This window comes from Lutjanus erythropterus, chromosome 4 (genome assembly GCF_056507025.1).
Source record: "Lutjanus erythropterus isolate fLutEry1 chromosome 4, fLutEry1.hap2, whole genome shotgun sequence".
Taxonomy (NCBI): Eukaryota; Metazoa; Chordata; class Actinopteri; order Lutjaniformes; family Lutjanidae; genus Lutjanus; species Lutjanus erythropterus.
The window spans coordinates 43,728,000-43,748,252 of NC_139320.1; the positions used below are offsets into that span (position 1 = coordinate 43,728,000).

Consider the following 20,253-nt stretch of genomic DNA (forward strand, 5'->3'; position numbering starts at 1 on the left):
CACACACACACTGCAGAGAGAGACTGCCAGAGAGATAGAGAAAACGAGTGGGACGGATGGAGGAAGGGAAAGACTGATGAAGGAAGGAAAAATGAAAGGAGGAAGGCACTGAAAGAAAGCGAGGGGAAGGGAAGAAGGCAAGGAGCGGCGATGGGTGGAGTGAGGGAGAGGCTGAAGATGGAGGAGAAAGATGAAGATGTGGATGTTTGGAGGGGTGATGGAGGGAGGGAGGGATTGAAGGAAATGGGTGGGATGATGAGGGAGGGAGAGGAAGTCAGGAAATGGATGAGACAAAGTTATTGGGATAGAGGGAGCAGGGAGGGAGGAAGAGGGTGCAAGTGATGAAAGGAATTGATGTATCCTGAGGAGGAGAGGAAGGAGGCGGAAAAAATAAAAATGGATGATGGAGGAGCGGCACAAGATGAGTGCTCTTATGAAAAAGAGAAGTAAGGAGAGAATGATAGACTATCTCTATTATTAGTAAGGAGCACAGCAAAGGAGACCCTAAAACACAACTCACATTATTCCTATCATGTTGGACAGTCGAGCTTAAATGTGGGAAAATGAACAACTCTTCTAAAGCTGTGAACAAGAAAGACAATTTTGTAGTCTGTAGGGTTATCATTGTCACACTCTCCAGAGCCTTAACATCGACAGTGAATAGATTAGAGAAAGTTCTTCCAGATTCAGAGGCTTGAACATTTTCAGTTAAAGTTGTTTGTTAGTTCATCATTCTCATCATCTGGTTGCATCTCAGGCTGAAGTCGTGCCTGTCCTATTTCTGCCTTTGCAGTATTAGTGGATTTTGTCAAATCACATTTTAAGATGAGAAGTTAAAGCCACTGGAAACCCAATTTCACAATAGCCTTGTAAATATGTAATTCATCGTCTTATGTACATGTGAAAAAGCATCTTTAGATATTAGTTTTACTACAGATTTGAAATACTGTTAATTAAGTTTTTGTGTACCTGATAATGGTGTGAATTGAGCGTGCTTATGCTTGGATAGTATGACCTACTGGTTGAACTCTGCGATTGGACGACTTCTTCTGCTGTCTGCGTTTTCAAAATCCCCGATAGCAACCTATATGCTGAAAATGGCAAATTAGCACTTAGGACGCTAATAATACCAACTAACGACTAACACCAAGGCGTTGGAGAGACATTGGTGCAACATAACTTTTGTGACATGTTGTGACCTAGCAGCCCATCAAATGAAATTCCAGAGTGTCATTGCCAGTGTGTTAATTTAAACATCACTGAGATGTTGTCCCAACATTTCCACCACTCTTTGTAGATACTGTAACATTTTAACAATGTTGTGGCGACGTCATTATATAGAATACAGGAAAACATTTTGAACAGATGTTGCAAAAATACCACAGAATACCTGTTACAAAGTAACGTTTCAACAACATAGCAGCAACGTATCTAATGGTATCTTCATAACCATAAAAAATATGTCACAGTCGCAGAATTTCAGGGAAATGCTGTGTTTGTCGAGAAACGAGTTAGCAGCTGGTTCCTTTTGTTTTGCAGTGAGGTAGTCATTTTATTGCCCCTGGTCGCCTCCCAACATGCAGATGTTTTACGAAAACAAGGTCCACCTGACACTATTTTGCAGAGGCACTGTTGCTGTAACATGTCTTGGTCGTGCTCAAGACAATTCTGATTGGCTTAGAAAAACGTGAACAAAGCAGAGCTTGTTTTTCTCATTATAGCAATGTAATAAAAATTCTACAAACCAATTGGAAGAAACTCCATATTAGTTGCCCCATCGAGCAGTTGCAACAAAACCTCTCTCCTCCTGCTTAATCTGCCTTTTTAAGTCTCAGCCAATTCTGGACTTTGAAAAACACTAATTTTACAACTTAGAACATGGAAGTTGCTGACCCACCACTGACTCGATCCTCTGAATTAATGTGTTAAAATACCAAAGTCACACAATAACACTATCTATCTAACCAGTCAAGGCAGTTGTAGTCCAGCAACTCCTGCGTGGTAAAATAACTGTTGTCCTGTACTGCTGTCAAAGAAGTCTGGTGCATTTGAAGAGAGCTTAGAAGGCGTCTTCGGTTCCTTGTCGGGAAAGGCTGTCTGATAGCAAAGTAAAGTGTTGAAAATATTCTAAATATAGTGTACACTTAAACAGATTTTATTTTTAGGTGGTCCCTTGTTTAGGTGGCTTAAACATGTATTGCCGTTGCCCTCATCCACAGTAGTACATTGCTGAGCTTCGGTGTTGGGTTCTTCAGAAGGAAATCAGTCAAAACACAATCTGCCATGACTACACAGTATAGAGAAATGGTCTAAACTGCAAAATTAGGTGTTTTTGAACCAGATTTTCTCATCGGTTTGAACATTTATTCTCACTAAGATTCTTTTGGATGCTCAATGAGACACTCAACTTTGATATCATAAATGCAATTTACTATTTCAAATCCTAATTTCCAGGGGCTTTGAATGAACATGCTCCCTTTTTTTGATTGCTAATTGTTTGCGTCAGGGTTTGTCTGTGTCATTTTATTTCGTCCACCGGTGCCTGTTCTGCAACAGAAGATGCAGCCTTTTGTTCTAATCTTTCTTGTCTCTTCCTGCATCGTTCTCTGTCCCTCCCGGCAGTCCTTGTGTCCAGAGAGGATGAATTCAGCAGCAGGCTCAGCAGCAGGGCTGGCTTTCGTGGCTGCACAGCGCTTCACTATGCCACGCTGGCTGATGACCCACGCACCGTCCGAATGCTGCTGGAAGCTGGTATGTCACACTCCGCCCACCCCAACCACATCCTCCACTTCAGCTCATGAAGCCCTTCTGTATCCAAAGTCCAATGTTTGGGCTCTGAGGGTCTAGATATCCACACATAAACTACTGGCTATTCCTGGTTACTGCCATTTTTACATGATTGAGTTGATTCTTAGCCAATAAGTGTTACTGAATTCATTATGGCTCACATTCATGTTTCTCCTTTTATTTTACTCTATTGACGTGCTCCATCCTGACCACCGATAATACAGAGAAAGGTAGAAAGAGGTTGGGGGATTTTTGCACTCCCTTGCTTAGATGAACCACATCCATCCCTCATGAGGGAGAAAAATTCAGCTGTCACCTGTACTCTGTCCATCTTGGCTAAAACAAACTGACAGAACTCAATTATATTGTCCACCGGAAAGGAAAAGGTCCAGTGGTTAAACACAATATCTTTAGCTGAGTAATGGTCAGCCTATATTTGACAGCTACTTTGCTCGTTTAATACTTCTGGCAAGGAGCTTATGTTTCAAGTCCTGTATGTTTCTTTGTTTGATACTGGACAGATTTCAGTGATATTTGGTGTAGGGTGTTTTTTTTTTTAGTGCCATTTACATTTTCACTCATTTGTCATTTTGAAATTATAGGAAAACTCCTCACACACATTTTATCTGATTCTAAATGGGCCACTTAGGTTTCATGTGGTTTGATTTTGTGAAAAAGTTTTCTTTTGACGGTTTGTCTTCATGATATCAGACGTTTTCTTCTGTGTTGTTAATTAACATGTATAGCTGAAACAGTTCCTCGGGAAACTCAATTGCTTAAAATCGTCCTTCATTTAAACCACACAGCAATATGAAGCACAGTGTTTCACACAGATGATTATTACTGTCACATAATGCTCTTATGCTGTTGACATTACATGAAGAAGACATGATTCGATGGTGCAGATTGCAAAATGAAGAAAGACAGAAGGAATAGAGAATAGAAGAGAAGAGACAGGCAAGGAACACTGACAGAAAGCATCTTAAGTTTGGACTCATTTCAAGCTAAAACAAAATGAAAACTGTACATTTTGTATTTATTATAAAACCAACCTCATCGACCATAATGTCATGACGCTGATGCTTCAGCATCTCAGCAGAAAGCATCCAGTCCATAGAACGGACCAGAAAAAAGGAAGCATTAACATTAGCAATTAAGGCACATCAGTGTGGTTTCTAGTTGTGATGAAGGCTAGTGAAGAAATATTTTAATTATGGCCAAGTTAGCTAAGTTTTCTTCAAGAAAATGACCACAGAATATTAACTATTGCAGTCAGTCTTAAAATCCCTGAGCATCATGATCATGTCACACACACAGTGATACATAAAATACTCCAGAAAGCAAAAATATCAGGTGGTCGAAGTCACATTTTGGGGGGTTTGGTTTGTTTTTGACAGATGTCTGATTTTACAAAAAAAAAAAAAAAATTACTTTTCTAAAAAGGAAACCAATTCGTTTTGAATTTTAGGAGACCTGCCTTATTTTTTCATTTGTTTATTTACTTTTGCTAATAAAGCAAAAGTATGTCTTATCTGATTATTTGATTAATTTATAAAATAGTTGCTAGAATACTCAATTACTAAAATAATCGATAGCTGCGGCCATATTAATGCCAGAGTATTGCTAATTCTATTGTGCGGTGTATTAATTTGAGGAAACAAATGACAAATAGAAGGGCACCACTTTTATCACAGCACATGCCGGGCTCCTTACTTTATTCTGCACTATCCAAACTAAATGGTTCTCATTCTGCGCTTCAGAGCTGGAGGCAGAATCGTCTCCATCAGCTTTAAAAAGGTTTCCATGTATCATCATCTTAACGCTTCCACCCCCGAGTAATATAAACAGTATTACAAAGCTCATTTGAAATTGATCACTTGTTCATGCCCCCTCTCCATTCACCCCCATTACACTCGCACCTGTCGTTGACTCAGCTTCACCGATACGCACGCAGACACACACACACACACACACACACACACACACACACACACACACACACACACACACACACACACACGTTAGACCCTGGGGGCAGAGTATCCCCCTCAGTTTCCATGTGAGCAGCTCTTAAACAAGCGAGGCCTAGTTGAACTGTGACCTCCGCACAGAACATGCCCTTGGGGTAACTCCACAGTCACAGGATGTGTGTGTGTGTGTCTTTTGTGAGCCTGTACGTGTATGAGTGCATGTGTGTGTTTGTGCACTCAAGCCTCCATTTCACAAGTTAAAATATTCATATATTCATGTATGCTTTTATCCTTTTGTTATCCTTTAAGTTTGTACACGCCTTTTTTTGAGTCTTAACATGAGAGACATTTATAGTTGTTGCTTTTTAACCTTTTTTTAATCTAAAAACACTCAATATTTTGGAACGAACACCGCAGCCACCATCACCATACACACACTCAGACACACAAGCTAGTATTAATGTCTTGTTTATGTTTATGATGGATGGTGCATCCAAATGCTCCGTCTGCCTGTCTCTGCTGTCTCACCCGTGCGTCTGTAAGCAGCACTCTGTGCGCTTAAACAAATCACTTCGTCTAACTCGATCAAATGTTCTGCAGACGCATTTTTGAATTAAAAAGGTAAGAAATTTCACAAAGCAGGGACATTTGTTTTAAGAAAATCACATTAAAGACGTGGTGGGTTGTTCCTCACCCGACTGGGCCGTTCCTGGGTTGGCGCCACCATCACGGCCAATAACAATCATGACATTATAGACTTTACATTAACATTACTGTCCATATGCATGTGTGATTCTGTGAGAATGGGTGATTAATTAAAGGCTTTTATGCAGGATTTTAATGCATGTTTAATTGTTCTTTAATTCTTCTTGATGAAGTTTGCGTCTTCTTCTTTTCTCTTAAGGGATAATTTGGATTATCTGAAGTTGGGTTGAATGAGGTGCTTATTGATAGTCAGTGTATTATCCACAGTAGAAGTTGTTGGCTTGTTGGCAAGCCCCCAGTTTGAAGAAGAAGAGAGGAGGACCAGCATTGAAGCTAAACATGTTCTGCTGGGGACAGGGTCACCGACAAAAGAAAAAAAAATCAGTATCACTTGTACATGAATGCCATATTCGTAACATTTTTGCTGCTTTACCTTGCCATCAGACAGCCTTTTCTGACAGGAAACCACTGTTATATAAGCCAAATATTGCTCTCTTCAAGCCATATTCCACAGGCAAAATCACTAACTTCACATAACACAGGAGTTGCTGATCTGCCACTGCTATGAGCTATTAGTTTGTTTGTTATTGTGTGACTTCGGTGTTTCAAAAGGATTGTTCGGATTCACTGAAGTCACACAATAACATGCACAAACTAACAGACTGAGGCGGTGGTAGACCAGCAACTCTTGTGTTTTGTGAAGTAGATTTTGCCTTTGGGGTTGGGTTGGTTTGGAGAGAGTGATATTTGGATATTTCCTGTCCTAAAAGGCTGCCTGACAGCAAGGCAAAGTGGTGAAAATGTACAAAATATAATATTCAAATAAAGCTAACTTACCTTTTGTTGCTAACCCTTCATTGTTTAACTTCTGTGCTGGTGTTCCTCTCTGCTTCTCCAAGCTGGAGGCATGCTGACCACCTTCTGCTATAGGTAATACATTAACTATCGACAAGTGCCTCATACAACCTCACTTCAAATAATCTGGACTCCTCCTTTAAAGAAAATACAATCAACAAAAATTATGTCAAGAATAATCAAAAAAGCATTAAAAACTTGTGTAAAAGTCCTTAATTAAGGACCCGTTCACACAGAATGACAATTTGAAATAATCCAAACTATCCATTAATCCATTCCCCTTTTGTAATCCCCTTCTTTTTTCAGATCATCACAAAATATCTTATAACTGTCCACAGCTTCAGGACATCTGTGTAGATTTGGGTGTGTGTGTGTGTGTGTGTGTGTGTGTGTGTGCGCGCGCGCGCTCCTCCCTTCATGTATGTTCACGTTGTATCCTACACCTTCTTATTTCCCCTGTGTTTGTGTGCGTCCACGTTACTCTACTAGCCGTGGGTTTGCTCTTTTGGCCTTAGCCGGCCCTCGACTCACATCTCCATCCATCACAGTCTCCGGGCTCACCCTCGGGCCTCTCCTTGGCCCACAGTCCCTCGCACTACCTGCGGAGGCTCTCTGGCTCCTCCCCAGGCTCCGCATCGGGCCCGTGGCCAGGGGCACACTCGGTAATGGACAGCTCCGTAGGTGGTATAGGAGGCCAGAAGAGACACACATGGTCACAGAAGCACACAATGCAGATACAAGGACACACTCACGCACACACAAAGAGCAGCAGGGGCTCTCTCCCACCAGCTGCAGTGAAAGAGAGGGAGGAGGAAATAGGAAAGAGGAGGGGACTCCTAATAGGCATAACTAAAGCACTCCTGATGAAGGGATCCTGTGTATGCGTGTGTGTGTGTGTGTGTGTGTGTGTGTGTGTGTGTGTGTGTGTGACTGTTCAGCTGTGGGGTGTGTGTGTCTGTGCGAGTGTCGTTAGTGTTGATCCTGTTATAAAGTGCTATGGCCCAGAGGGTTGGCCTGATATTAAAGCCCTAAATGATGCTATTTATTATGTCCTCTGTGTGTGTGTGTGTGTGTGTGTGTGTGTGTGGGTACTTTATTGCTTTCCTCCCTCATGTTTTTGGTGGGGTGGGGGGCGTTAGTGGTGTATTGTTGTTGGGATCGATAGCATCGTGAGCAGGTCACAAAATTTAGGGGTTTATCGATAATCATCACAGTGATTATTAGTCTCTGCGGTCGGTGCTCAGAGCAATAGGAACAACCAGCACCTGTATTGATTACTGTTACAGTTTTCATGAGTGCAGCTCACTCAGAAAAACTTGGGATGGTGATCTGGTTTTTAATGCAACATTCAACACCCTGTACATTCAGTACAGTACCACTAATGTAGTTGTGTGCATCATTTTCAGATTTGGTACAAATATCTGCCCTCATTAGCTGTCGGGGTACAGTGGAGACCTTAATATACTGTTGATATACCCAGTTTTAATATATAGTACCAGTAAAAAGTTCCATCACAAATCCCATTCAATTTATTTTTTATTATTTTTCCATATTGTAGGTAAATATTGGAGACATCAAAATCATGAAACATGGAATTATGTAATAAGCAAAAAATGTGAAAACAAGGCTAAATATGTTTTTTTAGATTCATGAAAAGCAAAAAAAGGGACTCACTGTTTTCTGAACGTGCAGTTACAACTGTAGAAACGTATTATCTTTGTGCAGAAGACAGTGCGCAAGATAGTTTTTGCTTTTTCTTGTCGACCTACTGGCTTACCTACTGTGCAAACGTTTTTTGCTCTGTGATATTTTAAATTCTTCAAATTAGCCACTTTTTGCTTTAATGGCAATCTTGAACAATGTTGATATGATCTGAACCATTTCTTGTAAAATAAAAGAAAACAAACATTGAATGAGTCTGGTACTGTATCTTAGAAGAGCTTTGTCAGTGATATATTTGAACCATCTTATATTCATGTTACAGAGAGATTTCAATTTATTCTCCATTGATGCATCATTAAAGTGACACATTTAATGACACTTCAGTGAGTTTTTCTGTCGCTTCCTCTCATGAATGTCACTAGTGTCTGAAATTGCATTAAGGCCTGAGACTGACTCGCCAAAGATTGTTGCACAGTGACTCCTGATTTCCAGTGTTGCCAGTAAAGTTTGAGTACTGTAACTGTTGCCTGTCGAGAAACTACCACAGACATAAGCTACATAATTGTATCTGTGGAAGGTTTGATAGCTGTCACTCTAGCCATATTTCCACTACTTGCTACAGCTTGACTTGACTTTACTTGCATTTGGTACTTCTACTTTGTTATTCTACTATAGATAGTACTCCCTCAGCGTTATCATCATCTGATTATCAAAGCTATTTCAGCAGTTAGGAAACAACACACGCACAGGTCTGCAGCCTTAATTCACTGACAAACTGTAACCTACACTGTATTCACTGCGAGGACGACAACTTCACTGCTCACCTTTTCCTCTGCTCCTCTGCATGCCTCTCCCTCATCCACACCCAACTCAAAAAGAGGCTACTCTTATAACAGAAAATATGAAGGGATGGTTTTCTTGATACATCTACAGCACTACAAAAAAAAGTGGCGTTGAGACAAGGCGTGCCGTGGAAATGCGGGTTTTGTTTTCTTACAAAAAGTTCTGTTCAAATGTCTAGCGGATTTTTCTTCAAAATAATCCTTTCCATTATTTATTGTGTTTTCATTTTATTTCGGGTGTAGGTGATGTGACAGAAACCTCCACTTGTTTGTGTGGAGGCACGTGTGTGTCGGTGACTCTGGGTTGAGAGCGGTGGCACAGGTCAGGGCAGAAGGCACCGCTAACCACCCTCACTGACAAGCCCACCGCTGTCCGGTCCTGGCACACTTCACACGTGCTGTGACATTATTTCCCCCTCATTTATTCTCCAACCGCTTAAAAATGATCCGTTAAACAGTTTTTCCTACATTTGACCCCCTCCTGCGGTGAGGGAGTGTGTCTCTGTATGCCTTAATGGCCCCCAACCTGCAACAACCTGCAGTGTGTATAGTTGGTATAATAGTCCAGGGTGTTGGTGTGTGGGTACGGGGGTCAAAGTGTGTGTTATTGGCACACGTTGCAGATATGAAACCCCCTACAGGGTCATTGCATGGCCCTCCTGCTTCACTGCAGTTAGTCTCAGTGACCCCTGAACCCAGGTGACCTCTCACCCCTAACCTCACTCTCTTCATCGACGTCTTGAGCTTCCTGCTGAGGTGGTGTGTTCATAGTCAAATTGAACTTAAAACAAGAGATGATGGTGTTTTTCTGAGTATCTACAATAATTAATTTTTTTTCCAAATGTATGAACTGTACCTTTATGTGTGTGTTACATGCTTGCATACAGGTGCCAACCCCCTGCAGACCAATGGTTTGGGACACACAGCACGGGCGTATGCTAAGGAGGGAGATGTGAGCGCAGTGCTGCAGGAGTGGGAGGGAAAGGTACGACACACTCATCACACTCACACAGACGCAGAATGTTAATGTCGTTGTGCTTCTTCCATACAAGCTGTGCAGAATGTGCCAGTAATCAAAAAAACATTAGTTTCCATGCACACACAATGTTTTGATACTGTATTTGCTTCCTGTGGCCTGGTCCGAATGACTCAGCAGACATCTGTGTCATTTACTCGCCTTCATGCACACAGACAGACACACACTCTTCGGGAGGTCTCTGTGTGTGTGTGTCTACTGACTGACTGACAGGTGTTATTGAGTGTTAGAGTTGTGAAAGCTGTTTGAGGTTAACTTTGGTTAAAAAATTAAGAAACATGAAGCTGAACAGTAAAGCTGTATTATACATAAACTTTCTATAGTTATTGCCATATGAGACTAGATATTATCTTGAGTGGTCGTTGAAGAGAAAGACTCTTGATGGCGATTATTTTCCATTAAAATTCAAATAAAATCACTGCACTCAGCGCTACAATGCACAGCAAGTTGATGAATCTTCAAAAGCAGGCATTCCAAAAAGCAGGTATTTTGGCCACTTAAAAAAGGTCCCTCTAAAAATCGATATCAATGTACGTTAAATTTAGAATATTTTCACTTTACCTTGCCGTCCGACAGCCTTTTCTGACAAGAAGCTGCTGTTATATAAGCCAAATATCATTCTCTCCGATGCAACCAGAGTCCTTAAAGAAAAACAGTAATTTTACCCTGCAGAACACAAGAGTTGTTGGTCTACTGTTGCCTTTATTGGTTAGTTAGTTAGAATCCGAACTAACTTTGAAAACACAGAAGTCACACAGTAACTCACACAAACTAATAGATCAAGGCACTGGCAGAGCAGCAGCTCTCATGTTCTGGAAGGTAACATCACTGATTTAACCTGTGGATTTCTGTCAGAAAAGGCTGTATAATGGCAAGGTAAGACTGTGGAAATCCTAAACATAGCATACACTTAAACTAATGTTGTTTTTTTATATGAGTCTCTAAAATACATTTTGCACAATGCAGTACATTGTTCTTGGTGTTTCACAGGGGTTTAGTAGTAGAAGTTGAGTCTGTTGTTTTTTCTCTCTTTTTTTTTGTTGTTTTAAATAAAACTTGAGTTATCTGTAGTTATCTACCAGCTTGACAGCAGGCCAGAGCTAAGCAAGATGGAGAGAGAGAATAAACAGCCTGCCTCCACTGCAGGGTGAAAACCTGGAGTCTGAGGAGACAAAGAGGAGAGGATGAATGAGTCATGGGACGGCTGCGAAAAAGAAAGAGTGAGAGAAATGATGGGGTGAGCGAGTGTAAAAATGAGGCATGAAAATAAAGGGTACGAATAAAGATTTGGGAAGAGAAAGAGGGAAGGGGAGAGATCAAATCAGCAGAAAAAAGAAATGTAGAGGAAGGTGGAAAGCAGAGAGCTGCTGGGAAATGTCTAGATGTAGTTGGAAGTAGGGAATGAAGGGAGGAGTAGAGAAAAAAGAATAAGCATTTAAAAAAAATCATTCCACATTTTAATCCAGCTAATCTGTGTCACAAAATTCATCTCCTGCACACTGTATACACTTTCCATAGATTTATTGATTGGCTATATTTTGATAAACTGTTGTCATGATACATGAAATCATCTCAATTTAAGACCTACATGAGCAAACAAGAACATCTGCAAACAGATCAGCTATTTCTATAAAGCTGTTCTTTAAGGCTGCCAGTTAAAAAGACACAGGAGGAGATTTTACTCAGTATCATTTTATTTTTATTAGGCCTGTTAGGGCAAATTCCTTTTAATGGCACTATGTTTTTTTTGACGCGCAATTAACGCACGTTCTGTTATATTGGCCCGACCCATAGTTTGAATCAGAAGCGAGCTTCCCTGTCACCTGACAGTGTAAACAGGCTCGTCTTTTTAGACAACCGGCTCAACGCAAAGAAACAGAAGTATAGGAGGAGGGAGCTGAGCGAGTGCTGATGGAGGTGCAGCTCCACCTGAAACCAGGTAAAAGTAAAGACGAGGCTGACTCACAGAGAAAGTGTGTGAATATGGACAGATGTTTCGACTTGATATAAAAACATTTTACGACCATGAATCATAATGTTACTGCAAACTTCTGTGGTGTGATATTTTTTTACTCTAAGTCCCATTTGTGTACTTTTAAATACTTAATTATTTCATGCTGATTGATCATAAGGAGAGACAATCTGCAGAGAGGAGGGAGGGGGGAGGGAGCGAGTGTATGAAGTGCCGGCCGATATAAAAACTTTATTGATCATGAATCCTAATATTATTGTACTGTTCTGTGGTTTAAACACTACAGATAAAAATATCTGTCTCTGTCTTTGTCTCTGTCTCGTCTCCTTCACAAAACATTTGTCACTGCGCTGCATTATTGTAAGTCATGACGAAGAGTCCAGACTGTCTCTCCTCTTCATCTCCTCGGTGTGTGTCAGTGTGCAGTTTGCTGTGCTTCCTAAAACACTGATGGTTCTGTGGTGTTTGAATTTTAAATTTGAAGCCTGCAGTGCGACATAAAAGCTTCAATGGACTTTTCTCTTTAAGTTGTTAGTGCAGTTTGGCCTCAGTGTTAAATTGAGCAGATCAATATGCTCATCTTCACCTGATGGACTTGAGTTTGTCATGTGCCTTTGAGGGTTTCTGGATGATATTTTGTCATAGTTTTTGGTTAATGTATTTGATTTAATAAAGTTACATTTGAATTACACTTTAAACACTTGAAAAATATCCCTTTAAGGAACATTGTGAACAAGTAAAAAATGTGCGATTAATTTGCGATTAATCGCAGTTAACTACAGACACTAATGCGATTAATCATGATTAAATCTTGTAAGCGATTGGCAGCACTAATTTTTATATTTTGTGGTTATGGCAGTGGAACCACAGAACGTTGCTGGCCTCTAAAATCAATAAAGTATGTCTTTCCTTTAATGGTTATTTTCATCATCAATTAGTCTGTTGATCCTTTTCTCCGTTAGTTAATTAGTTGTTTGGTCCATAAAATGTCATAAAATGGTGAAAAATGTGGATTAGTGTTTCCCAAAGTCCAAGATGACGTCCTCAAATGTCTTCTTTTGTCCACAACTAAAAGATATTCACTTTACTGTTACAGAGGAGTAAAGAAACCAGAAAATATTAACATTTAAGAGGCTGAAATCAGATTTTTTTCATTAAAAATGACAAATTAATTGTTTTTCAAAATAGTTGGTAATTAATTTAATAAACAATTTGATTAGTTGAGTAAACATCAGTTGATTAATTAAACATCAAATGAATCTGAAAAATGTTTTGATCCATATAAGCGGTTGATCACTGTGATCATGATCAGTATCAGAGGTTTCCTCTGCACCTGCGAGCAAATATCACGTTTCTTCCATGACATCTTTTAGCAGCAGATGCATTTCCTATCGGGACAGATTAAGAGATTGAGATCTATGTTTTCCAAACGTTTCAGGAGGCAATTTGCTTTATCGTAAGAGTCTTAAATCAGGTCAATTTTATTTATGTAGCCACAAATCACAAATATTCCTCAAAGGGTTTTACAACATGCATCACTCTCCATCCTTACAACATTGATCCAGTTAAGGAAGAAAATGGAGGAGCAGCTTTATTATTGCTTCTAGAAGGGATTCTGAGTTCGATGGTTTCAGTCAAAGGGTGTATTTGAACACTTATTCTTTCCTTGTTTCAGTGTTTTTGTTGTGGGGATGATGAGTTGATGGACTTGATGATAAAGACGCAGGACTCTTCAATGTCTTTGTGTTTTGAGAGTTGATTTCTTACATTGCCCCATTTTCCCTCAAATATCTCCCTTCTGTTCCTGATTTATTGACTGCCTCATCTGTTCCCTCTATGTTTTTTATTTTTTATTTATTTATTTATTTATTTTTAAACCTCCATCTAGTTCCAGGAGGCGCAGGCTCGACGGGAGGCGGAGGAGAGGAGGAGGTTCCCCCTGGAGAGGAGGCTGAAGGAGCATATCATCGGACAGGAGGGGGCCATCAATACTGTGGCCTCAGGTAAACACACACACAGACACACACACACACACAGGTGAACAGGTAGCTAAACAGATGCAAATGTCACAAAAGTAATAAGTTCACATAAATACATGTTTTTTTGTTTCCTTGCTGCTCTTTCTTCTGTTTTTCTTTCTCTCTTTTCAGCATGTTTCCTCCCTCCACTCTGTCTTGCTCTCTTCCCTTCCCTCCCGCAGTAGGCGGGTTCAGACAGACCGGCGGAGGCTGTAATTGGTTAATTGTGATGAATGAGCTGTCTGTCAGGCATACACAGGTGCTGTGTGTGCGTGTGTGTGTTTGTGTGTGACAGCTGAAGAGGCCAGGCTTGGAGCCGCCAGTTAACACGATTACAGAGAGAGGAGACATACTACAGACCCCCCCCTCCGCCTCACCCCTCCTCTTTCTGCCGCCCCCCCCCCCCCCTTCTCTCTTCCCTTTCCTCTCCTCTCCATCTCTCTCTTTCTCTCTTTTTACCCCCTCGATCCTCATCAGACCCACTCTTTCTCCTTCACCCTTCTTTCACTTCGTGGCCTCCACGTTCTGCATCTTTCCATCATCGTTCCTCCATGCTGCGCACGAAGTGAGCTGGGGATGGGCAGGCGAGAGGAGGCAAAGTGACGCAGACAGCAAGAGAGAAACAGATGAGACAGGAGTAAAACAAATGGAGGCAACGGGAGACAAAAAAGAGACGGGAACGCTGATGGCAGAAGATAGCAGAGAAGTAGCTGAGAACCAGGAAGCTCGCAGCATTGACAGAAAGACAAAGAGAGCGGGTGTAATGCATGGAGAAGAGGAGGGAGGATGAGTTAGAGCACAATAACACAGCAGACAGTAAAGAGCTGATATTACACCAGGCATCCATGGAGGCCATGTATTGATCCGCAGATGAGAGTGAGTGTGTGTGCGTGTGTGTGTGTTTGTGTTCAGAAAGGGTTCTTTTGCAATGAAGGGAGAGGCTGTGTATTATTTTTATGATCCTGGACAGATTTGTGAAAATAATCAACTCACTCCCAAAGCTAGAAGCGGATATTATAATCTGTAATGTTTCTGTGAGAGCAAATACTGCAGAGTTTATAACCGACAGGAGAACAACTCGGATTTTTGCCTCAAGACTTAATGAACAAAACTATACAGGACAAAAAGTTATATAAATACAAACTATAGATGTCTATAAACCAAAGTACAAACAGTGATGTTGTTTGAGCCGTTGTAACAAGTGTCAGTCAATGAAGGAAGAGAGAATCGTGGGACTTGTAGTCTTTTGCAAGGTGATGAATGATTGTTGTTATCATGGTAAATTGTCCTGAAAGCCATAGAAGACATCGGCACAGTGATAAAGGAACAGCTTATTGATCCCTGAGAAGTATTACAGTGAATATATCACACACACACACACACTGAAAGCACACGTGGAGGCAGACAGAGGATCCATCTGCAACGATATATACAAAAACACATCTTATCTGCTGTACATTTATGGTCATACTGTTTGCTATTTTGGCAATTTTGGCCATTAAGGTGAGCCGAGCAGGACTCAGCCAGAGTCAGAGAGGGGAAGCAGAGATTTAGAGATGAGGAGATGGAGCAGGAAATGCAGGAAGGAATATACTGCAGATAAGGAGACAACAAATGGGAAAGGGATGTTGAGATAAAGAGAATAGAGGGAGCTCCACACGAACAGATTATGTAATTGCAAAAGCAATACATACAAAATATTTTACTACTACAGTTTTTATTATGATGAAAAATATGACTGCAACGCCTGATTATGTTCATTATCTGTGTATTTGTTTATTATTTCTATTAATCAGTTAGTCTGTAAAATGTCAGACGTTAGTTAGAAGTCATGACGAGGTATAGGTAGGGCTGGGCGATATATCGATATTATCGTTATTGTGATATGAGAATTGGTATTGTCAGATTTTGGGTTATTGTTATATTGTAATATGACATAAGTATTGTCTTTTCTGTGATTTAAATGTACAGTAAGTAAGCTCTGCCACTAGAGGTTTCTCACATCAAAACAACAATAAAAGATGTAGTCAAATGGCATCTGAAGTAGCTTGGGATCATGGGAGTTGTTGTCTTCACTGTCAAATAACCACCACTGGTGATGAAACTCCAGTGAATCCTGTGTTTTCTAGAAAGTTAAAGCAGCTGACACTTTGTAAGTTAAATGCACCTAGGGATGAAATGATTACTGGGATCACAATAAATCCTGGTAAGATTCCTGATAATTAGTATTACTGTTTCAAGTTTTAATAATCATTAAAACCATGTTTGATTACCGCACAAAAAACTCATGATCACTGCCTGTACGAGATGATGTTCTTTCATATCGTTGAGAGGTTTTCCATATAACTTAGTGAAATGATTTTAGTATGTGTACCAATACTTTTGGAACATGTTCAGCACATTTAAACAACAGCATAATACTCATAACAGTGATAATTTATTTATTGTAATTGTGATATAAAGTGTTGATACTGTTTCATCTCTAAATGCACTGTTACCTTGAATAAATTGCAGATTTTTCTGGGTTTGAACGTTGTTGGAAACATTTGGAATAATGTAAGATCACAACTCAATAAAATATATAACATAGGTCTAGTGTTTTTAGATATTATAAAGCAGAGGTGTTTATAGTTTTAAAGGCTAGTATAGCTTTACAGTGAAGTGATGTCATTTTCTAAACTTACCAAACTGCTCCAACTGGTCTATTATTTGCCTTCACCCACTTAGTCATTATATCCACATTACTTATGATTATTTATCAAAAGTCTCATTGTGTTAATATTTTGTGAAGGCACCAACAGTCATTCCTATAATATGGTCACATGGGCGTCCTGTGGTTAAAACACAAGAAATGTTACTGTGATGTCATCACATTATGTTTGATCCCAGCCAGAAACACATATTGCACATGTAAATCAATTAATAAATCACACACACACACACACACACACACACACACACACACACACACACACACACACAACATACTATGGATATAGTTAAAGAAGAAAATGAATATAAAATAAATAATTGATTTTAAAATTGATAAAAAGAAAAACTCACAGGAGTATAGCAAATGTACTTAAATAGAGATATTAGGGAAAACATATAATAATTCTTATTCCTTTATTATTATCAATAATGATAATGTAAGTGTAATCTTAGGAAGTAATCTACAAAACTTCTGTTTCTGAAGAATAATGAGGTTAATCAAATACTCAAGATCACTGTCATCATAGTTACAAATAATATCTCAGATTAAAGAGTAGACAGTTGACTGATGTAGACTGTTGTTTCCTGATGCTCTGTTTTGTAATTCTCTAATCAAAAAAAAAAGCAAATGTCTCCTAGAGCCCAAGGTCACGACTTCCAACTTCCAACAGTCCTGAACACAGATATAATTTTACAATTATGTAAATCAAAGAAAGAGGCAAAGCAGGAAGTTGGAAATAGTAATAATATTTGGCATTTGTTTTTCATTTATTACTTAAACTTCACCCAAGTTGTTGACAATCAATTTCATATCCATCTGCCAATGATTAATCAACTAATCCTTTCATTTAGGCCTCTATATGTACTGTGAATGTCGGTGCTAAAAGAAGGGATGTTCTGATTGTTGGAGGCAAATGTTGCCGACTAGATACTGAGAAAAAGAATTAGAAAAAGTTTTTTTTTTTTTATGTATGATTTTTTTCACAGTTTGTATTTGGTGTGTTGTTATGTCTTCAAAACAGCTGTTTCCACCTGAACGCCTCATGACAAACAGCTGGCCTGCAGCAAGATACACAAACACACACAAACACACACACACACACACACATACAGAGGAAGGAGGTTAGATTGATCCAGGTTTAGCTCTCAGGGCTAAGAGTTATTGAAGAGAATCATCCCTCTGTAATCGTGTTAGAGCCAACCAGACCTGCCCAATACACACTGCTCTGAGCGTGTGTGTGTGTGTGAGAGAGAGTGTGTGTGCATGCATGTGAGAGAGAGAGAGAGAGAGAGAGAGAGAGAAAGAGAGAGAGCGAGCTTTCATTTGTTTTGTGCCTCCTTCCTTTCCTTGTTGTTGTCAGGGTCCTCTGAGAAATGTCAATGTGCCCTTCTGTCAAAGTCGCTCTCAATCAGCTAAAACACACACAAACACACACAGAAGGTTACGCTGTCATTCACACGGCCGTTGATAAAGCAGACGGAGCTTTGGAGCCCCTCTTGTCACTATTCATCTGCGTGTCCATCTCTGACACACTCGTTTGTTTCTCTGCCTTGTTCTCCGTTTCCTTATCTCCATCACTCCCCTCTCTTTCCCTTCTTTATCTCCCACCACATCCTTACTCGTCTTTCCTCTCCTTATTTCTGCCTCCCTCCCTACAGGACCTTGTCATCTCTCTGCCTCCCTCATTCTGCCACTCCTTCTCTTCTCCTGCCAAGTATCTGTTCTTTATGATTATCAACTATTAGTAGCAAGTTTAGCACTCAGATCTCACGTCTATTGTTAAGTATTTTAGCCTCACTGTATTTCACACACACACACACACACACACACACACACACACACATAGTGTCACAGTCGGAGCAGATCATAATGAGTGAGCAGGAAAGGTTTCATCGTCTTTGTTGCTGGACACACTTTGGCTGTGGCAGGAAGTTGAATCCTGTTGTTCTCCTGACATCTTTTTCTGGCTACACTTCGATACTGTAACGTGCCAAGAAATTGACATTTATGAGACACATTGTTTAAGCTCATTATCTCCAACGGTGTTGCTAACTATGAGACATTTATGCCAAGAGCTTGTGTGTTTTTAGGGACAGCTGTCCAGGAGCTTTAAAGGCAAAGGCAGATTGAGAACAATAAGTGGCTGGTGAATGAAAACCAGTCTGAAAATGAAGGATAAGGTGGTTTTCTCTTGTCCGATGTGAAAGACGTGCAGGACCCAAGTTTTAATGTTTACAATTTACAATCTCAAAGTAAACTTGTCAAGTCGGAGACAAAGACAGAGACAGGCCAGGTTCAGGTTGCATGATTGCATGTTTTGTGGTTCTAACAGGCTTAGAAAAGTTGGTAATATTAACATGGCTAATGATGAAATGTGTAATGAAACATACTTATACTAAAGACTTTAAAGGCTCATGCACACCTTCAGTTTCTCGTAGACAGGTGATTAGGAGGAAATATCAATAGGCAAGAGAAGAAAAAACTCCCACACACTGTCCTTGTACTTGTATCAAACTTAAAATGTTTGTACCTTCATCGTGTAAGGCTACATAAAATACTATATTGATCATTTTATTTATTTTTTTATGATAATGAACATTTTAAGGGATGGGGCTGATGGTCACTGTAGAAACAAGATATTTCACTTGAATATTTTGTGTTTGAAATACACAAAACATGAAATAAGAATAGGAACGCAAAACATCGGATTTTTGTATGTATGCAACTAACGATTATTTTCATTATTGATTAAGATTCTGATTAGTTTTACAATTACTCAATTAATTAAGTCTATAAAGTGTGATTGTAAATTTTATCCAAACAACAGTCCAAACCTCAAAGACTCTTCATTTATAATCATAAATGACAAAGAAAATCTGTAAATCCTCACATTTAATGTTTTTCTTGAAGAACGACTTAAATGATTAACTGATTATCAAAATCGTTGCAGCTCTAGACTAATGCCAAAAAGCTGATCATTTCCAACCCATTTTGGCTGATTACCGATACAAATATATGGACATATTTTCCCACCTAATTGCAGAGAACATCAAGTCTCTCCTGTAGTGAATTTAATGTTTTATTATACCTACTCTGATTATGATGCAGGCATAAAATACAAAAATGTTCAAAATGTATACATTCACTGGGTAAAATAAGAAAACTCCTGCTGACAGTTTTTCCTTTGGTTCCTGTTTTACTTTGTTCTTCACAAAGGTGTTATAATAATTGGGATGGTGGTTCTTAAGATGGCTGCTTAAATTTGTCGTCTTAAAGGACATTCTTTCATCGTATGCACATAAATAAAGCATCATCTTGTTGGCCTGTCATATCAGCAGAAATTGATATTTAATATTGGTCTGTATCAGTCAATAATGATGACATGCCAATATCAATATGTATCCTTCAGTTTGGTTCTGACTCTGATGCACCTCAGGTGGGTGGAAACCTGTCATTTATAAACTAAAAACTGTTACATAGGAGCTGCAGGATCTTGTGGACTGTAAAAATGGTCAGACCATGTACAGGCTACAAAGAACTGATGGTGATTACTGGTGTACCAGCTCTGCAGCGGCATGTCTGCCAACATCTGTTGTACGTAGAAGTTTTAAGGTGACAGCTCACAGAGAGAATTATGGTCTTCTTTTCAGATTAACAGTTTTATTGGTTGATTGATATTTTAAACACAGTATA

At 39.6% G+C, this 20,253-nt stretch overlaps 1 protein-coding gene across 1 annotated transcript in view; it reads left to right on the forward strand.

Moving 5' to 3' along the window:
- Positions 1 to 20,253, forward strand: part of clpb (ClpB family mitochondrial disaggregase) — a 50,158-nt gene that overhangs the window by 15,011 nt on the left and 14,894 nt on the right. Inside the window, exons 5-7 of the mRNA XM_084718091.1 lie at positions 2,623 to 2,751; positions 9,709 to 9,806; positions 13,718 to 13,832. Coding sequence (XP_084574217.1) covers positions 2,623 to 2,751; positions 9,709 to 9,806; positions 13,718 to 13,832 — 342 coding nt within the window. The remainder of the gene's footprint in view (positions 1 to 2,622; positions 2,752 to 9,708; positions 9,807 to 13,717; positions 13,833 to 20,253) is intronic.